Raw genomic sequence first — 12,692 nt, forward strand, 5'->3', positions numbered from 1 at the left:
TCATCGAGTATCCACTCAAAGGCATATTATAGCATGACACAATCCATACCGTAGAAACACGCACACATTGTGAATATGACGTTGGTTCTTACTCGTTGCACACAATATTTTGTTTCGGGTATGAGGATAGATATGCGATTCATATGTACACGATACAGCCGGTCAAATACATGCGAGCGGACAACATGGACTCGGCTGGAACACAGACCTGAGTTGATTGCACGCACCTTTCTCGTAGCCATTGAGGAAGAAGCACAGGACTTGCATACAGTCGGACCTCCTGCTTGGCTCAAAGTTTCGGCCGTCCTGTGCGTGTACCCCCGCCAGAGCGCTCGACGTTTTGAATTACGTGCTATGAGAGCCATGGGTGGCTTCGATGGCAGTCGCCTTGCTACAGGGACGAAGCAAGCTCCAACGGCCTGGATTCCTGGACAGCGTCGACGAACGTTCGCACGAAAGTCTTGCGCGCCCACATACGCCCACAAAACAGCCGACGTCCAAAAATGGGGTCCTCCTCGGCGAGTCCCGCAAGCGCCTTAACGAACTCCGATAAGCGAATACCATCCGTGAAATTGCGTCGACCTCCTCGAATCCCGGGAGCCATATCGACCAACGGACCTCGTGAACATGGCACGGAGAACACAGGTTTGATGGGACGCCAACGGACCAGGTCCCCCGTCCTCTTGATACGGAAGGAAGGCCAGCGCAGGGGCTCCGTGCGCACAATAGGAGGGATATCCTCAGGGGGACCTGGAAGCGCCAATGCGAACGAGGGTCATAGCGCGATAACCTCCGAGCTCGAAGTACAGGGCACCTGTCCATACAGCAGAAACATATTCGACGCGATGCGAGATCCAGTCCAAGACGCCTTTTGGGGAAGAATTCGTGGTCCACACCGAAAACGGACAACCGGCCATCCGGAAAACCATGGCCTCTCAGCGCGCCCAACCGCTGTCTCCGTTGGCGGCGTGCCTCGGGGGCCTGTCGTCATACCGATCGTCCTTCTCGTCCCGGCGACGGTCGTCTCTGCGCCTGTCCACATCGTCCCTGCGGCGGTCATAATATGCGTCAGGGCCTCTTCGGTCATCATAGCCGCCTCGCCGGTCATCGTACCCTGCAGGCCTTCTTTCTTCAACATCCCTCCTGGGAGGTGGAGACCTGGGGCGACGATCATCGACTTCACCACGGCGAGGAGGCGACCTGGAGCGTTCCCTGCGGTAGCCGCCGCGGTCATCCCTGTGGCGGTCATCCCTGTATCGATCGTCTCTGTAACGATCATCACGGTAACGGTCGTCTCGAGCATACCGGTCGTCCCGGCGGTCATCACGGCGGGGCTCCCGGCGGTGGTCATCTGCACCACCACGCTAGATAACAAGTCAATCGCTTGTTTTCAGAACTCATATAAATGGGGCTCACCTCACGATCCATGGCGACACGGACTGACTGACCACGGAGGTCGCGACCGTCCAGGTCCTTGACTGCGCGCTCCGAGTCCTCACGGGAGAGGTATTCAAGGATACTGCAACCAAACAGTTCAGACGAAGCCGAAGCCGAAGCCGAAGGATTAACTGAACTGACCCTTCGCCCGGGTTGTCGCGATCGATGTCAGCGTAAGAGACACTGCCGGCTTCACGACCGAAATCTTTGAGGTCCTGGTAAGAGTGAGCGTGTTAGAGCCTCTTGCTCGATTTCCAATATCGTTGTGGCATCCTGGGTCCCGACGACGCATGCGGTGTCCAGCGCCAGGGGCGAATCTAGAAGATAAAAGGAGGGGGTATAGGAGGAACGTACCTGCCAACTGGTGTCACGTGAAATCCCAGAAACTATAACGCGGAAGCCGGGAGGTCGTCTGGCGCGCACAGCACGATCGGCGTCGTATGGGTCGCGACGGGGACGTGTTTCCTTCGCGAACTCGACAACAATGCTACGAGAAGATTAGTGACGTGAATATGATGGAGATTGTGATGAATACGTACTTGGAACCCATGAAGTTCTTCCCGTTGAAGTTCTGCATGGCGTCCTCTGCGTCGCGGGAGCTTTCAAACTCAACGAAACCAAAGCCTGCCGCATGGCGCTCATCAGAGCTAAGCCTGGGTTAAAAGGCTGTATGCCACAAACCTGTCATGACGCGACAGTCGACGATGCGACCATACCCGTCGAAGAACTTCGAGACTTCTTCGCTGCGGACATCCGGGGGGAGTCCTACGAAGATTGAGAGCCGCTGTCAAAACATCATCGACAACGAGGTCCACGGAAAGAACCAACGTACTTCCAAGGTAGAGACGGCGTGCCATGATGGTGGAAGGGGGAAAGGTGAGGACTGCGGTAAGCGACGGCGTTGAAAAGACCTCATGCCTGTGGTCCGTGCGCGAGACTAAGATGTCGCGAGCCATCACTGATGGGTGCCGCATCGGGAGAGGGTCCTGAGTTGGACAGGGCTGGGGCAGGGTCTGGTGAGGGACCCCGGGGACGCCGAGGAGCTGCTCGGCGCTTAGCGCTCGTGACTAGCCGGCCGCTGACAGACCTCAAGAAAGGAGCGTATTTCACGGGGACCGCAGAGTTATCTGATAACTCCGACACCTCCTCGTCGTCCACCATGTTGTCCAGAGTCTCTACCCGGTCCGGAAAGGCCCTCTCTCGCTCTGCACTTCGCTCTACTGCTTCCCGTGTCGTCGTCAAGGATGTTCGCAGGTCTTTCGTCCAACCGTCCGGCGCTGACCGGGCCAGTGTCGTCGATGTTCCCTCGTCATACCAGGAGGACACCGCGTTCGCCCCTAGAGTCGGTGAGCTCTCTAGCTACCATCGGATTGTCTCGGAAGCACTCATGCGCCTTCGCAGACATGTTTGGCTTCAAGCTAGAGGCAACTCGTCGAGAGGGCGGCGTTTCTGAGCAAGCCCGCCCGATTTACCTCGACATGCAGGTAAGTTCTCACCGAGCGACTCGCCCGTTATCTCAACTCATCACCCCTTAGGCGACCACGCCCGTGGATCCTCGAGTGCTCGACGCTATGCTACCATATTTGACCGACCAGTACGGCAATCCACACAGCCGGACGCATGCGTATGGTTGGGAGGCTGAGAAGGCCGTGGAAGACGCACGCAAGGTACGTGACGCGCCTGATGCATCCACGGGGAGGTACTCATTGTCTCCGCAGCACGTCGCAGACCTCATTGGCGCTGACTCCAAAGACGTTGTTTTCACTTCTGGAGCTACTGAGACCAATAATATGGCCATCAAGGGTGTAGCCCGCTTCAACAAAGAGAAGAAAAAGCACGTCATTACAACCCAAACTGTAGGTTACGCTTCCTTTCTGCGCGAATTCCGCCTCACATCATGTTTAGGAGCACAAATGCGTTCTCGACTCTTGCAGGAAGCTGCAGGAAGAGGGCTTCGACGTGACCTATCTCCCGGTTCAAAAGAACGGCATAATCCGTCTCGACGAACTTGAGGCCGCCATTCGCCCCGATACTTCGCTGGTTTCTATCATGACCGTAAACAACGAGACCGGTGTCATCCAACCCATCAAGGAAATTGGCGAGATTGTTCGCAAACACCGTGGCGTCTACCTCCACACCGACGCGGCGCAGGCCGTAGGCAAGATTCCAGTCGACGTCAACGAGATGAACGTCGATTTGATGAGTATTTCGGGACACAAGCTTTATGGCCCTAAGGGGGTCGGCGCTGCATACGTCCGGCGGAGGCCTCGCGTCAGATTGGAGCCTATTCTGAGTGGTGGCGGACAGGAGCGTGGCCTGCGGAGTGGCACCCTCCCGACTGCGCTGGTGGTCGGTATGGGTGAGGCTGCACGGGTGGCGAGGCAGGAGATGACCGTAAGTCCCTCTACCAATTGTGCCGCTTTGATGAAACGTACCACGCAAAACACATTCATCTTCATCTCCTGAGCATCGTGGCTGCGCAGCTTGCTTCGGCAAGTCAGCGCGCTAGCTTTGCATTGACGTTGCGTGCAGGGGTTCTGAGCACGCATATCATTTGGTGTCTATGTTATGACCATCCGGCTAATCTGCGTATACTACAGAGGGATCGTGCACGCATCCGGGCGCTCTCCGACCGTCTTATCAACAACATCAACGCCCGCATCGAGCAAGTCGTGCGGAATGGTGACCCCAACGGGTACCCCGGTTGTGTCAACTTGAGCTTCTCATATGTGGAGGGCGAGAGTTTGCTCATGGCGTTGAAGGTACGCCCTCTGTCGCTTTCCTGGCACGCCCGCGCAGCTAAACCTGTTTCACTAGGACGTCGCGCTTTCCTCCGGCAGTGCATGCACCTCCGCGTCGCTTGAGCCGTCCTATGTCCTACGTGCGCTTGGCGCCGCAGAGGACATGGCACACTCGTCGTTGCGCTTCGGAATCGGCCGCTTTACCACCGAGGCGGAGATCGACTACGTAGTCGACAAGATTACTTCCGTCGTGCAGAGGCTCCGTGACATGAGGTACGTCCGATCTCACCCCCAACTTCGCGTGTATTTGATACTGACTGTTTGCCGCACTCAGCCCGCTGTGGGAGATGGTTCAGGAGGGTATCGACATCAACAGCATCGACTGGTCGCAGCATTAAACACATGCTCACCTCCCTTTTCCGTTATGTCAAGCTATCTCCCCGATGCTACCCATGGACGGCCTTGCTATGCTTGACCATGCCTGCTGTCGTGTTGCCAAAGCTATTGTCGTGACACCGCCCACAAGTTTATATTCGTACTGTATGACCTGTCTGGATGAGTCCTCCGTGTATTCTATGCTTCCCTGCGGAATCCAGTAATCCCTCACAAAATATTATCTCGACCTTGCCCATGCACGTGCTGCGCGCGCGTACGTTGCGTATTGCCTCGGGGACGATTGGTGAGTATTCATAGGATGTGGGAGTTGCCTGCGCCGCCTGGCACAGGCTGTGTGCGCACGACAAAGCATTCTCATCCTCGACGACCAGTCGTGCGACCCCCGCACACGCAGTTCGAACCATGATAGAGAGCAAAACGAAAGAGACCCCTAGATTTTGGACCAGGTACAGTACAGAGCGGGAACAACTGCGGACACCATCCCTCTTCCCCTCACAGCGGCGGGTTGGCCTTCGACACAAGGGTCTCGAAGTACGCCTGGAACCAGGTTCCAGCCTCGGGTGCGGGGATCGTCGCGTCGGACTGCACCATAACAGTGAGCACACACGCTTGCGTTCGCAAAGAGGAGTGAAACGTACGAGAGAGCATGTGCTGTCGTAGCGGGGCGACGAGCTGTTGGAGGTACCGTCGGACTCGCCTCCGGGCTTGACCCAGATGATCGCGTCAATGAGCGGGTTGCCGGTGCTCGTCGTCGGGCGCGTGCCGAAGCCGGCACCCTTGATGTTGCACCAGTCGCCCCACTGCTGGCGGAGGTTCTGCTGGCCGGCGCGGCCCTGGTCGACGACGAACTGCGCGGGGAAACCGGCCGACTTCAGCATCGGGCCGAGCGCCTGTATGCGTGCGCGATGAGCATGGTATAGGCGGAGTGAGAGCGAGGAAAGCTTACGTTGATGTAGTGCGACTCGTCGTAGTTGGGGTTGCCCTGGGTGATCGGGTCGGGGGAGGCGGCGGTGAGGGCGTTGTAGTTCGCGACGTCTGCGGAGCCCTGTCAGTCTGTGTATCGTCGTGCTCGGCGGTGGATACTCACTAGTGGCAAGACCGCGGACGAAGGGCGACGAGTTCGCGCTCTTGAACATCTCCGCGAAGAGCGTCGCCGCGGGCTGGATGTTGGCGGGCCAGCCGAGCCAGCCCGCGTGGCCGGCGTCCATGTACTGGTACACGCCGACGGACGACAGCTGCTGGAGCGCGTAGGTGACGCTCGCCTTGTACGTCGCCTCCGCGTTCGCGCACTTCTGCACGTTCAGGTTCGTGACGAGGTTCGCGAGGGAGTCGGGCTCGATGACCGCGACGACGCGCACGTCGGGGAACTGCTTGATCTGCGCGACGATCTGGTCGATGTAGTCCTTGTACTTCTCCGCGCCGCCGTCCGCGATGCTGAACTCGCCGTTGGACGCCTTCGCCGCGCAGTCGCGGTCGGGCAGGTCGTACACGACGATCGGCACGAGCTGCTTCTGGCCGGTCTTCGTCTGGATCGAGGACGCGTCCGCGAGGTACGTGCCGAGGTCGGGGACCTTCGCGACGGAGTCGAGCCAGGTGAACGTCGGGATGTTGGCGACGCTCGCGGCCTTGGCCTTCAGCGAAGAGTCGGTGACGGCGGCAGCGGCAGAAGCGATCTCAGCAGAGTAGTAGGGGCTCAGGTAGACCTGTTGCGGCGATAGTTTAGTATTCGAATGTTTGTATATCACTCGATGACCCCTACCTGGAAGCCAGTGAAGGGGTTGCCGGCAGCGGGGGTGCTCGAAGGCGTGCTCGGAGCCGAGACGGTCGTAGGAGAACCACCAGGGGCCGAGGTTGCGGGAGCCGTGGGTGCGGTCGTGGGTGCAACAGTGGTTCCTGGTGCACCAGCGCCCGGACTGCAGTAAGGAGTTTCATGAGATCGTGCTGAGTCCGTGAAGATTGAGAAAGACGTACATGCACTGCGAGTAGTAGTCGTTCTGCTTGGAGCAGACGGACCCAGAGACACAGGTGGTAGCTCCCGCTATGGGAACGCGTTGGTCAGAATACATCTTACAGCCCCATATTGATATAAGACATACTCCAGCCGATACCACCGCACTGTCCGTAGATTGGAGACTGGGCGTAGGCCAGGGAGGGGACGACGGCGAGCAAAGCGAGGAGCGATGCGAACTTGGACATCTTGGGAGTACCGGGTGTTGAGAGGGTCTGGGATCCTGTCTCTCCACCATCTCTGCGCATCCGTTATATAGCGGGGACCGCCGTGACCGAGCGCGGGCGGAGAAGGTCTTCGACTGGTGCGTAGCATCATGTCGATACCCAGAATATCCGGCGAAGACCCGAGCGGGGGTGGCGGAAAGACGTCGGTGGAGGTCAGTTGTCGACTACGACCTCCGCCCGAGCGGGTCATGAGACTGCAGTTCACCCGAAAGCCCAGCGCAAAGGCGGACAAGCGGCGGGGGCATTGTGGCGAAGGCGCACACTCCGGCCACCCGGGCGTCGGTACAAGCTCGGATAGCGCCTGACCGGACCCAACACTGAAACCATTTTTCCGCTCGCTTGCGGTGCGGTTCTGTCATACACGCCAGGTTTGACAAGGAATGCCACTGCAACAGTACCTTGTCGGTGAGACTCGTCGCGGTCGGTAGCTGTCTATTCGGCGCGAGTTCGCGAGCTCTGCGGTGCTCCACTGGGGTTCCTCGCAGATGGTCCTTGGCATGGGGCGGGCATCCGACAACTTTGTCCTTTTCCTCACACGTTCATTCCCGTTTGCGTCATGCTGAACCGACGGGATGAACGCTTTCGTTACGTCGACGAGCATGCATGACGGATGGCGGCCACGGCCCCCCCACGGAGATCTGCTCTGTAGCGTAGTGTCAGCCATGTGTGCGGGACGAGCGCATGAAAGGAGCTTCTCACTTGATCTTGTGGCCCAGACAACCTCGTGACCTAGAAGGTTAAGAGCTTCGAAACAGGCGTCGAGAATGCTCGGTATCTTTACCTCGGCGGGTGAACGGTCGTGATCAGCCCTCGTGAAGATCGCCGTCCGTGATCAATGCTGCTTGAGGTTGCATATGCTTTTCTTGGATGAACGTAGGCTGTGCCCATTGGAGGTTAAGTTAGTACAGGCACACACCGAAGACACGAGCGACGGCTCCAGTCTACCGAACGTTGGCATGAGGGTAGCCCGACGCATAGGTATTGGACGATCCGCTGAGCGGAACGGAGGTGCTGCGGACAACTTGGACATGTGGCTCGCATGTCGAATTTCGGCTTGCGTTGGAGGACACAACCGCCGAATGTACGTCAGCTTCCGCCTGGAGCTGCGAAAAATCGCTTGTGCGTATGGGCTGTTCGGACAGACGCAAGGCGTGAATGGTCCAGCTTGTGGCGGTAGTATGGATTATCCTCGAGGTCTAGCTAGGCTTCTCCGGACGGAAGCGTTGCGGAGAGAAGCAGTTGGCGCGGGGTAGAGGGGAGCGACGAGGTTGTTCCGGGGTTGTTAGACTGCGCTCCGCAATGCTGTACTTGCGCCGTTCGACTATAGTCTCGCCACTCTGGGGCTTCGTTGGCGTGATCGAGAATAATCCGGGCAACAGTCATCGTAGTAAAATGGCTCCGAGCAGACTTACTCGAGTCGACGTATTATACATGGCGCACATCAGGAGTCTACCGTTTCCTGGGGGCACTTGGCGGGGGAGGCAATAGAGCAGGAATACCGCCACCACCACCGGAAGAGAATGCAGAGCTGCCACCTAGCAGATTCGGGCCGGACGCGACGCTGGTGGGCTTGGCCCTTCCGGGAATAGAGATGGAGAAAGTCTGGCCTTCTTTGAGGGTGTAATCCTTCTTGGGTCCGGTAGGTATATGTGGGGAAGGTCCTTCTGACTCTGCTTCACCCGGATTCATCCGGGCCCTCCATCGCCTAGCAGAAGTGTTGAACTGAATGAGTATCACAGGTAGTAGAGATGGGGCGTACTTGGTATAATCCTGAAGGGCGACGTCTAAGGCAGGTGAGGTGAGCAGAGGTGTGAACAGCATGGTATACTACTCACTGAAATCAAAGCTGTCCGTGCGCTCAAGGAAACCCATCCCGATGTACGCTCTCCGTCCGTTGTCCTCGACTCGGACGACGAAGTATCGTGAGGAGTCGAGGACGGCCTCCACTGAGGGCTTAGCGGGATCATAGTCGGCCTTCGCGAAGACTGCAACTTGCTAAGAACTCCATGAAAAGTAGAACGGGGTGTATAATAACGTACGTTCACCTATGACAGGAGAGTATTAACGGATATGTATGTCGTGTGCATGTGGTACACACTCACCAGTGGTAGGATCCTCGAACTGTATCGCAACACCAGACGATCGCTCAATGATGCGAAGGCGCCCCTTCCATAGCGGGTTTCCCAAGTCACCCCACTCCTGCGCGCGGTGTCCTTCGTTCTTCTTCAGAGGTGGGATCTTGAACACTGCGCTGCCCGTGATGAGTCCGATCGAGCCTGCAACGTACGGCGGACAGCCGGCTGACCTGAAACTTCGCGGCCGATGTAGAGAATGCTCTCAATTTCCTCCTCCTTGAACTCCTCCATATTCTCTGTCTGCAGGGTATGAGGTGGGCTTTGTGAGGTGGAGGTGAGCGGCGATGCGAGGGTTGCGGGGACAGCCTCACCGCGCGCGTCGGTAGTCGGCAGGCGCCCATAAGCTATAGCGAGCACGTGGAATTTAAATGGGCGCCTACGCGTAGCATGCGCGTCCAAGTCCGCTGCAGTGCTTCTCCTCGTACCTGGGTCCCGTCCACGACCTTCATCCTCGCTCTTTGCGTCCATCACACCTCAAACCACATATAGTTTCTAGCTATGACTGGTCCTCCTACCCCACCCCCTTCGAGTGCTGTTGAGATCGAAGATGCCGCCCGTACAATGTTGCCGCCACCGGCTGCCGTACCCGCCACCGAGCCCGTAGTACCTCCTGCGGACGCGTCTGAGCCCGAAGGGGCACAACCACCTCCCGTTGCACAGGCAAAACAAGTCACCTCATACGAGCTGCTCTTCCCGAGTATATCAGATATGGCAAGGAACGGCAGTCTTGGGGAACTCATTGAGCTCGCAGAGCGTGGAGATCTATCTGTATGTCCCCTGAAGTTGTGGACACGTCGATCATAGCACTCATCTGCATTAATTTTTTAGGCTGAATACCATACCGATCCCTCACGAATGCTCCTGGTGGCCCCTTTAGTACTCGCCTACATGATAACGGACCAGCTGTGAGCGGAACTCGCAAATTCCCTGAAACCGACACAGTTAACACCCAGTCATATCTTACAGACCTGCTGCACGCCATGCAATGACGCGACTGCCTGAGAGTCTCGCATCTTATGGACTGTCCCAAGCGCTCTTTCAGGTTCTGGCGTCTACACACGAGCGCAAGTACTCGGACGTATACCGCCGGGCCGAAGAATTGCATGAATTTGTCTCGCAGCCTGCGTTCGCGGATGCTGCTCTTGGTCAAATCCTTGCCGGGATGGTCGCTTCATTCATCGGTCAGTACCCGAACGCCAATGCCACCAGCCTGCCGCTCATTAACTGTGTCGTAGTCTCCTTCCGGAAGAAGACATTCGAACTATTGTCCACGGCATACACTTCGATCCCCCTGCCTCTAGCACAGTGGTACTTGGGCTACCCCGGCGACAAGGCGGAAGAAGTCCTGAATGGTACGTACAGCCGTCTGGAATGGGATATTTGTAAGGTGAACACAATTTGCACAGTCGCTCTGGCCAACAACTGGAAGTTCGACCAAACCACTCGGATCTTCACACCGTCCACGCAACCGACTACATCCTCCCGAGGGATTGGATATAGTGAGCGTCGCCTTGTTTCATTTCACATGCCGACGCTCATATCCATATCCTCACGCTCAGCGCAATCGACGCTGCAGGCCTTGAATTTGGTAGCGGATACCGTCGCAAATCTGGAAGCTTGAGCTTCAAATTGGAGGGGTGCTGCACGCATGATTCTCTGAGCCCATGTATAGTATTCTTGATGCCCTGGCAAACGACTTCATGTTATGTTGGCCTGAAGCACAGCTAGGGCCTGCGTTTATGCTGGCGCAAGTTTGCCCGCCGTCGAGTAGACGGATATGTACGATTGATGAAGGATAACTAACAGGTTGCAGCTTGTCTCCGATGAATTTAATTCTAAATTATCAAGCACTTGGGCACTACTAATCTACGAGATAGCAAGGATACATGACACCGACACCGACACGGTTACGATAGCAAGGAATAAACACAACGGACGACGATACGGATCGACGGCAACAACACAAGTCGAATGACGCTCAAGAATGGTGGGATGGAGATGGCCCCTCCGATCCCGCGTGCGTACCACGAGTCGGCTGTAAAGAGCCTCAGTCAACACAACTCAAAGACAGCTGTAACACCGACACATTGAAGAAACACGCACTGCATATCTGACCGATACCCACAACGAACACGGCGGTCCAGACGAACCCGAGCGGGCCTCCGACCTTCTTGCCCGTCACCCGTCTGAACGCTGTTTCGCACAGTATGCCGACGGCTTGCAAGAGGAAGAACGCGAGCACGCTCGGATCAAGCTCCTTCCCGGCCACAACGAGTCCAAACTCGTGAAACAGCCCCGAGGCGAGGAAGCACCCGAGCACCATTCCGAGTCCGCCGGAGAGCCACTTTCCGAAGAACCCGCCGAGGGTGAGGAAGGTGTATCGGAACGCCTGGTGCCACGATTTGGCCCAGAAGTCATGCACGGACCGCGCGGAGAGGAGCGCGCCGTGAATGGGGGGCCAAGCGTCCGGCGACTGTCTGAAGAGAACGATGCCAATGAGAGACCCGACGTCGTAGGTGAGCGCGACGCCGGCGAATATCAGCAGCCCGTGCCCGACATGTATAGCTGTGGACAAGAGGTAGCGCTCCAGGGGTGGCAGCTCCTGGAGAAATATGGTGCCGCCGGTGGCGGTGACTCCCGGTACGCACTTCGTCAGCGTGTCGATGAGGTCAATGAGGAGTTGGTTCCGGATGATGTTCTTCACAGTCGCTCGTATGAACGCCTCACGTTCCGACGGACGGGTGGTCTGCGGTATTGGTGTGTACTTCCCGAAATCCCAGCCCACGCCGCGCATGGTGAGACCGACTTCCAGGGCGTCGAAGACGCAACGTGGGAGGATGCGTGCGGCAGGATTGCGCCCCCCTAGCAGCGCCGCCGCTCGCGCGCTGCGTACACGTTGGGGCGCATCGCGGTCGAAACTTCGCCTGAGCTCCTTCTCTCCCACTCTCAGCCGTCCATCTTTTGCGAAAGCAAAATCGACTGACTTCGCAATGATGAACATTGCGAGAAGACCTGGAACCGTCGCTGAATGTTAGCGAGCATAATGCATTCAGCAGAAGATTATGATCACCTCTGTTCCACTCGTACCACGCCATCCGCGGGTCTTCGTTCCGGTAACGGAAGGTGCAGCGCAGGGCCATGGCCACGACCGTTGGCAGGAGGAGGAGCCGCATGAGATAGGTGCCTTGTCTCCGCACGAGGTAGGCCAAGAAAAAGTAGGGAACGAGATAGAGCAACGCCTGAGGGAGCTTCAGCCATGTCAGCTCCTCTCGGTCCTCCCAGGGTGGGATGAACTCTCGATAGGCTAGCACCGCCGCAAAGTACACCCTGTATGTTTCGGAATACGAGACACGTCAATAACGTTTAAATCTACGCCGGTGACGAAAAGTGAGCTCAACTCGTTCGAGACGGTGCTCATGTTTGTGACCCCCATTGTTGGGACTTCGTACTAAGAATGCCTTCAGGTGCTCGCCGCCGGCATCCCTGGTGGTCCGGGATAGCAGGCAGGCCTTCATTGACGCTTGGAGGTGCTGTACAACGTCAAACGAGCGCTAACTATCGCTCTCTTCAACTCTTCTCCCGGGCCTCCCGGAACCGGCCGCGTCCCGCCGCCAAATTCGAGGAACCCTTGTCCGATTGCATCTGCAACGCCAAGGATTTAGGATCCGAGAATCATTCCATTTAAACGTTCGTCCCTCTGCAGATCTAGATCGCGATCGAGGAGGCGCATGGGACATCGCAGGCAGGG

General features: G+C 57.3%; 6 protein-coding genes across 6 annotated transcripts; 2 read left to right on the top strand and 4 right to left on the bottom strand.

Moving 5' to 3' along the window:
* Window positions 1-125: 125 nt before the first annotated feature.
* On the bottom strand, window positions 126-2,301 carry TRAVEDRAFT_27854 (uncharacterized protein). Its single transcript, XM_008037881.1, has 8 exons — window positions 2,270-2,301; window positions 2,119-2,202; window positions 1,977-2,061; window positions 1,792-1,924; window positions 1,579-1,652; window positions 1,417-1,519; window positions 1,114-1,364; window positions 126-1,047 (listed from the first exon to the last, which is right to left on the bottom strand). Exons 1-8 carry the CDS (start codon window positions 2,292-2,294, stop codon window positions 936-938), a joined length of 867 nt encoding a protein of 288 aa, XP_008036072.1. The 5' UTR covers window positions 2,295-2,301; the 3' UTR covers window positions 126-935.
* Window positions 2,302-2,566: 265 nt separating this feature from the next.
* TRAVEDRAFT_57523 (cysteine desulfurase NFS1) lies at window positions 2,567-4,808 on the top strand. Its single transcript, XM_008038257.1, has 8 exons — window positions 2,567-2,783; window positions 2,839-2,921; window positions 2,973-3,104; window positions 3,156-3,293; window positions 3,343-3,831; window positions 4,038-4,199; window positions 4,255-4,451; window positions 4,513-4,808. The coding sequence occupies exons 1-8, from the start codon at window positions 2,597-2,599 to the stop codon at window positions 4,574-4,576; spliced, it is 1,452 nt and encodes a 483-aa protein (XP_008036448.1). The 5' UTR covers window positions 2,567-2,596; the 3' UTR covers window positions 4,577-4,808.
* A 174-nt stretch (window positions 4,809-4,982) lies between these two features.
* Window positions 4,983-6,794, bottom strand: TRAVEDRAFT_63826 (cellobiohydrolaseII). The gene is made up of 7 exons (XM_008038437.1): window positions 6,671-6,794; window positions 6,546-6,612; window positions 6,334-6,487; window positions 5,662-6,277; window positions 5,521-5,609; window positions 5,213-5,464; window positions 4,983-5,156 (listed from the first exon to the last, which is right to left on the bottom strand). Exons 1-7 carry the CDS (start codon window positions 6,768-6,770, stop codon window positions 5,067-5,069), a joined length of 1,368 nt encoding a protein of 455 aa, XP_008036628.1. The 5' UTR covers window positions 6,771-6,794; the 3' UTR covers window positions 4,983-5,066.
* A 1,383-nt stretch (window positions 6,795-8,177) lies between these two features.
* Window positions 8,178-9,228, bottom strand: TRAVEDRAFT_145372 (adaptin ear-binding coat-associated protein 1 NECAP-1). Its single transcript, XM_008038438.1, has 5 exons — window positions 9,115-9,228; window positions 8,906-9,055; window positions 8,645-8,794; window positions 8,569-8,593; window positions 8,178-8,514 (listed from the first exon to the last, which is right to left on the bottom strand). Exons 1-5 carry the CDS (start codon window positions 9,173-9,175, stop codon window positions 8,259-8,261), a joined length of 642 nt encoding a protein of 213 aa, XP_008036629.1. The 5' UTR covers window positions 9,176-9,228; the 3' UTR covers window positions 8,178-8,258.
* A 194-nt stretch (window positions 9,229-9,422) lies between these two features.
* On the top strand, window positions 9,423-10,657 carry TRAVEDRAFT_57526 (uncharacterized protein). Its single transcript, XM_008038258.1, has 6 exons — window positions 9,423-9,712; window positions 9,773-9,849; window positions 9,911-10,125; window positions 10,180-10,296; window positions 10,351-10,443; window positions 10,504-10,657. The coding sequence occupies exons 1-6, from the start codon at window positions 9,443-9,445 to the stop codon at window positions 10,563-10,565; spliced, it is 834 nt and encodes a 277-aa protein (XP_008036449.1). The 5' UTR covers window positions 9,423-9,442; the 3' UTR covers window positions 10,566-10,657.
* Window positions 10,658-10,851: 194 nt separating this feature from the next.
* TRAVEDRAFT_45441 (uncharacterized protein) lies at window positions 10,852-12,362 on the bottom strand (the record flags this gene model as incomplete). Its single annotated transcript, XM_008038068.1, has 4 exons — window positions 10,852-10,979; window positions 11,048-11,956; window positions 12,015-12,271; window positions 12,343-12,362. 4 exons carry the CDS (start codon window positions 12,360-12,362, stop codon window positions 10,852-10,854), a joined length of 1,314 nt encoding a protein of 437 aa, XP_008036259.1.
* Between the last annotated feature and the right edge of the window lie 330 nt (window positions 12,363-12,692).

The sequence above is a fragment of the Trametes versicolor genome (genome assembly GCF_000271585.1).
Source record: "Trametes versicolor FP-101664 SS1 unplaced genomic scaffold TRAVEscaffold_4, whole genome shotgun sequence".
Classification (NCBI taxonomy): Eukaryota; Fungi; Basidiomycota; class Agaricomycetes; order Polyporales; family Polyporaceae; genus Trametes; species Trametes versicolor.

Coding starts and splice junctions, on each gene's coding strand:
- TRAVEDRAFT_57523 (XM_008038257.1), top strand. CDS start 2,597: ATGTTGTCCAGAGTCTCTACCCGGTCCGGAAAGGCCCTCTCTCGCTCT. Junction 3,105..3,155: donor CCGTGGAAGACGCACGCAAG/GTACGTGACGCG, acceptor TTGTCTCCGCAG/CACGTCGCAGACCTCATTGG. Junction 4,452..4,512: donor CAGAGGCTCCGTGACATGAG/GTACGTCCGATC, acceptor TGCCGCACTCAG/CCCGCTGTGGGAGATGGTTC.
- TRAVEDRAFT_63826 (XM_008038437.1), bottom strand. CDS start 6,770: ATGTCCAAGTTCGCATCGCTCCTCGCTTTGCTCGCCGTCGTCCCCTCC. Junction 5,465..5,520: donor ACGAGTCGCACTACATCAAC/GTAAGCTTTCCT, acceptor GCACGCATACAG/GCGCTCGGCCCGATGCTGAA. Junction 5,157..5,212: donor ACGACAGCACATGCTCTCTC/GTACGTTTCACT, acceptor GTTATGGTGCAG/TCCGACGCGACGATCCCCGC.
- TRAVEDRAFT_145372 (XM_008038438.1), bottom strand. CDS start 9,175: ATGGAGGAGTTCAAGGAGGAGGAAATTGAGAGCATTCTCTACATCGGC. Junction 8,795..8,905: donor GGATCCTACCACTGGTGAGT/GTGTACCACATG, acceptor AGCAAGTTGCAG/TCTTCGCGAAGGCCGACTAT. Junction 8,515..8,568: donor GCCCTTCAGGATTATACCAA/GTACGCCCCATC, acceptor CACTTCTGCTAG/GCGATGGAGGGCCCGGATGA.
- TRAVEDRAFT_57526 (XM_008038258.1), top strand. CDS start 9,443: ATGACTGGTCCTCCTACCCCACCCCCTTCGAGTGCTGTTGAGATCGAA. Junction 10,126..10,179: donor GATGGTCGCTTCATTCATCG/GTCAGTACCCGA, acceptor ACTGTGTCGTAG/TCTCCTTCCGGAAGAAGACA. Junction 10,444..10,503: donor CTCCCGAGGGATTGGATATA/GTGAGCGTCGCC, acceptor CCTCACGCTCAG/CGCAATCGACGCTGCAGGCC.
- TRAVEDRAFT_27854 (XM_008037881.1), bottom strand. CDS start 2,294: ATGGCACGCCGTCTCTACCTTGGAA. Junction 2,203..2,269: donor ACGCCGTCTCTACCTTGGAA/GTACGTTGGTTC, acceptor CAATCTTCGTAG/GACTCCCCCCGGATGTCCGC. Junction 2,062..2,118: donor CGACTGTCGCGTCATGACAG/GTTTGTGGCATA, acceptor GCCATGCGGCAG/GCTTTGGTTTCGTTGAGTTT.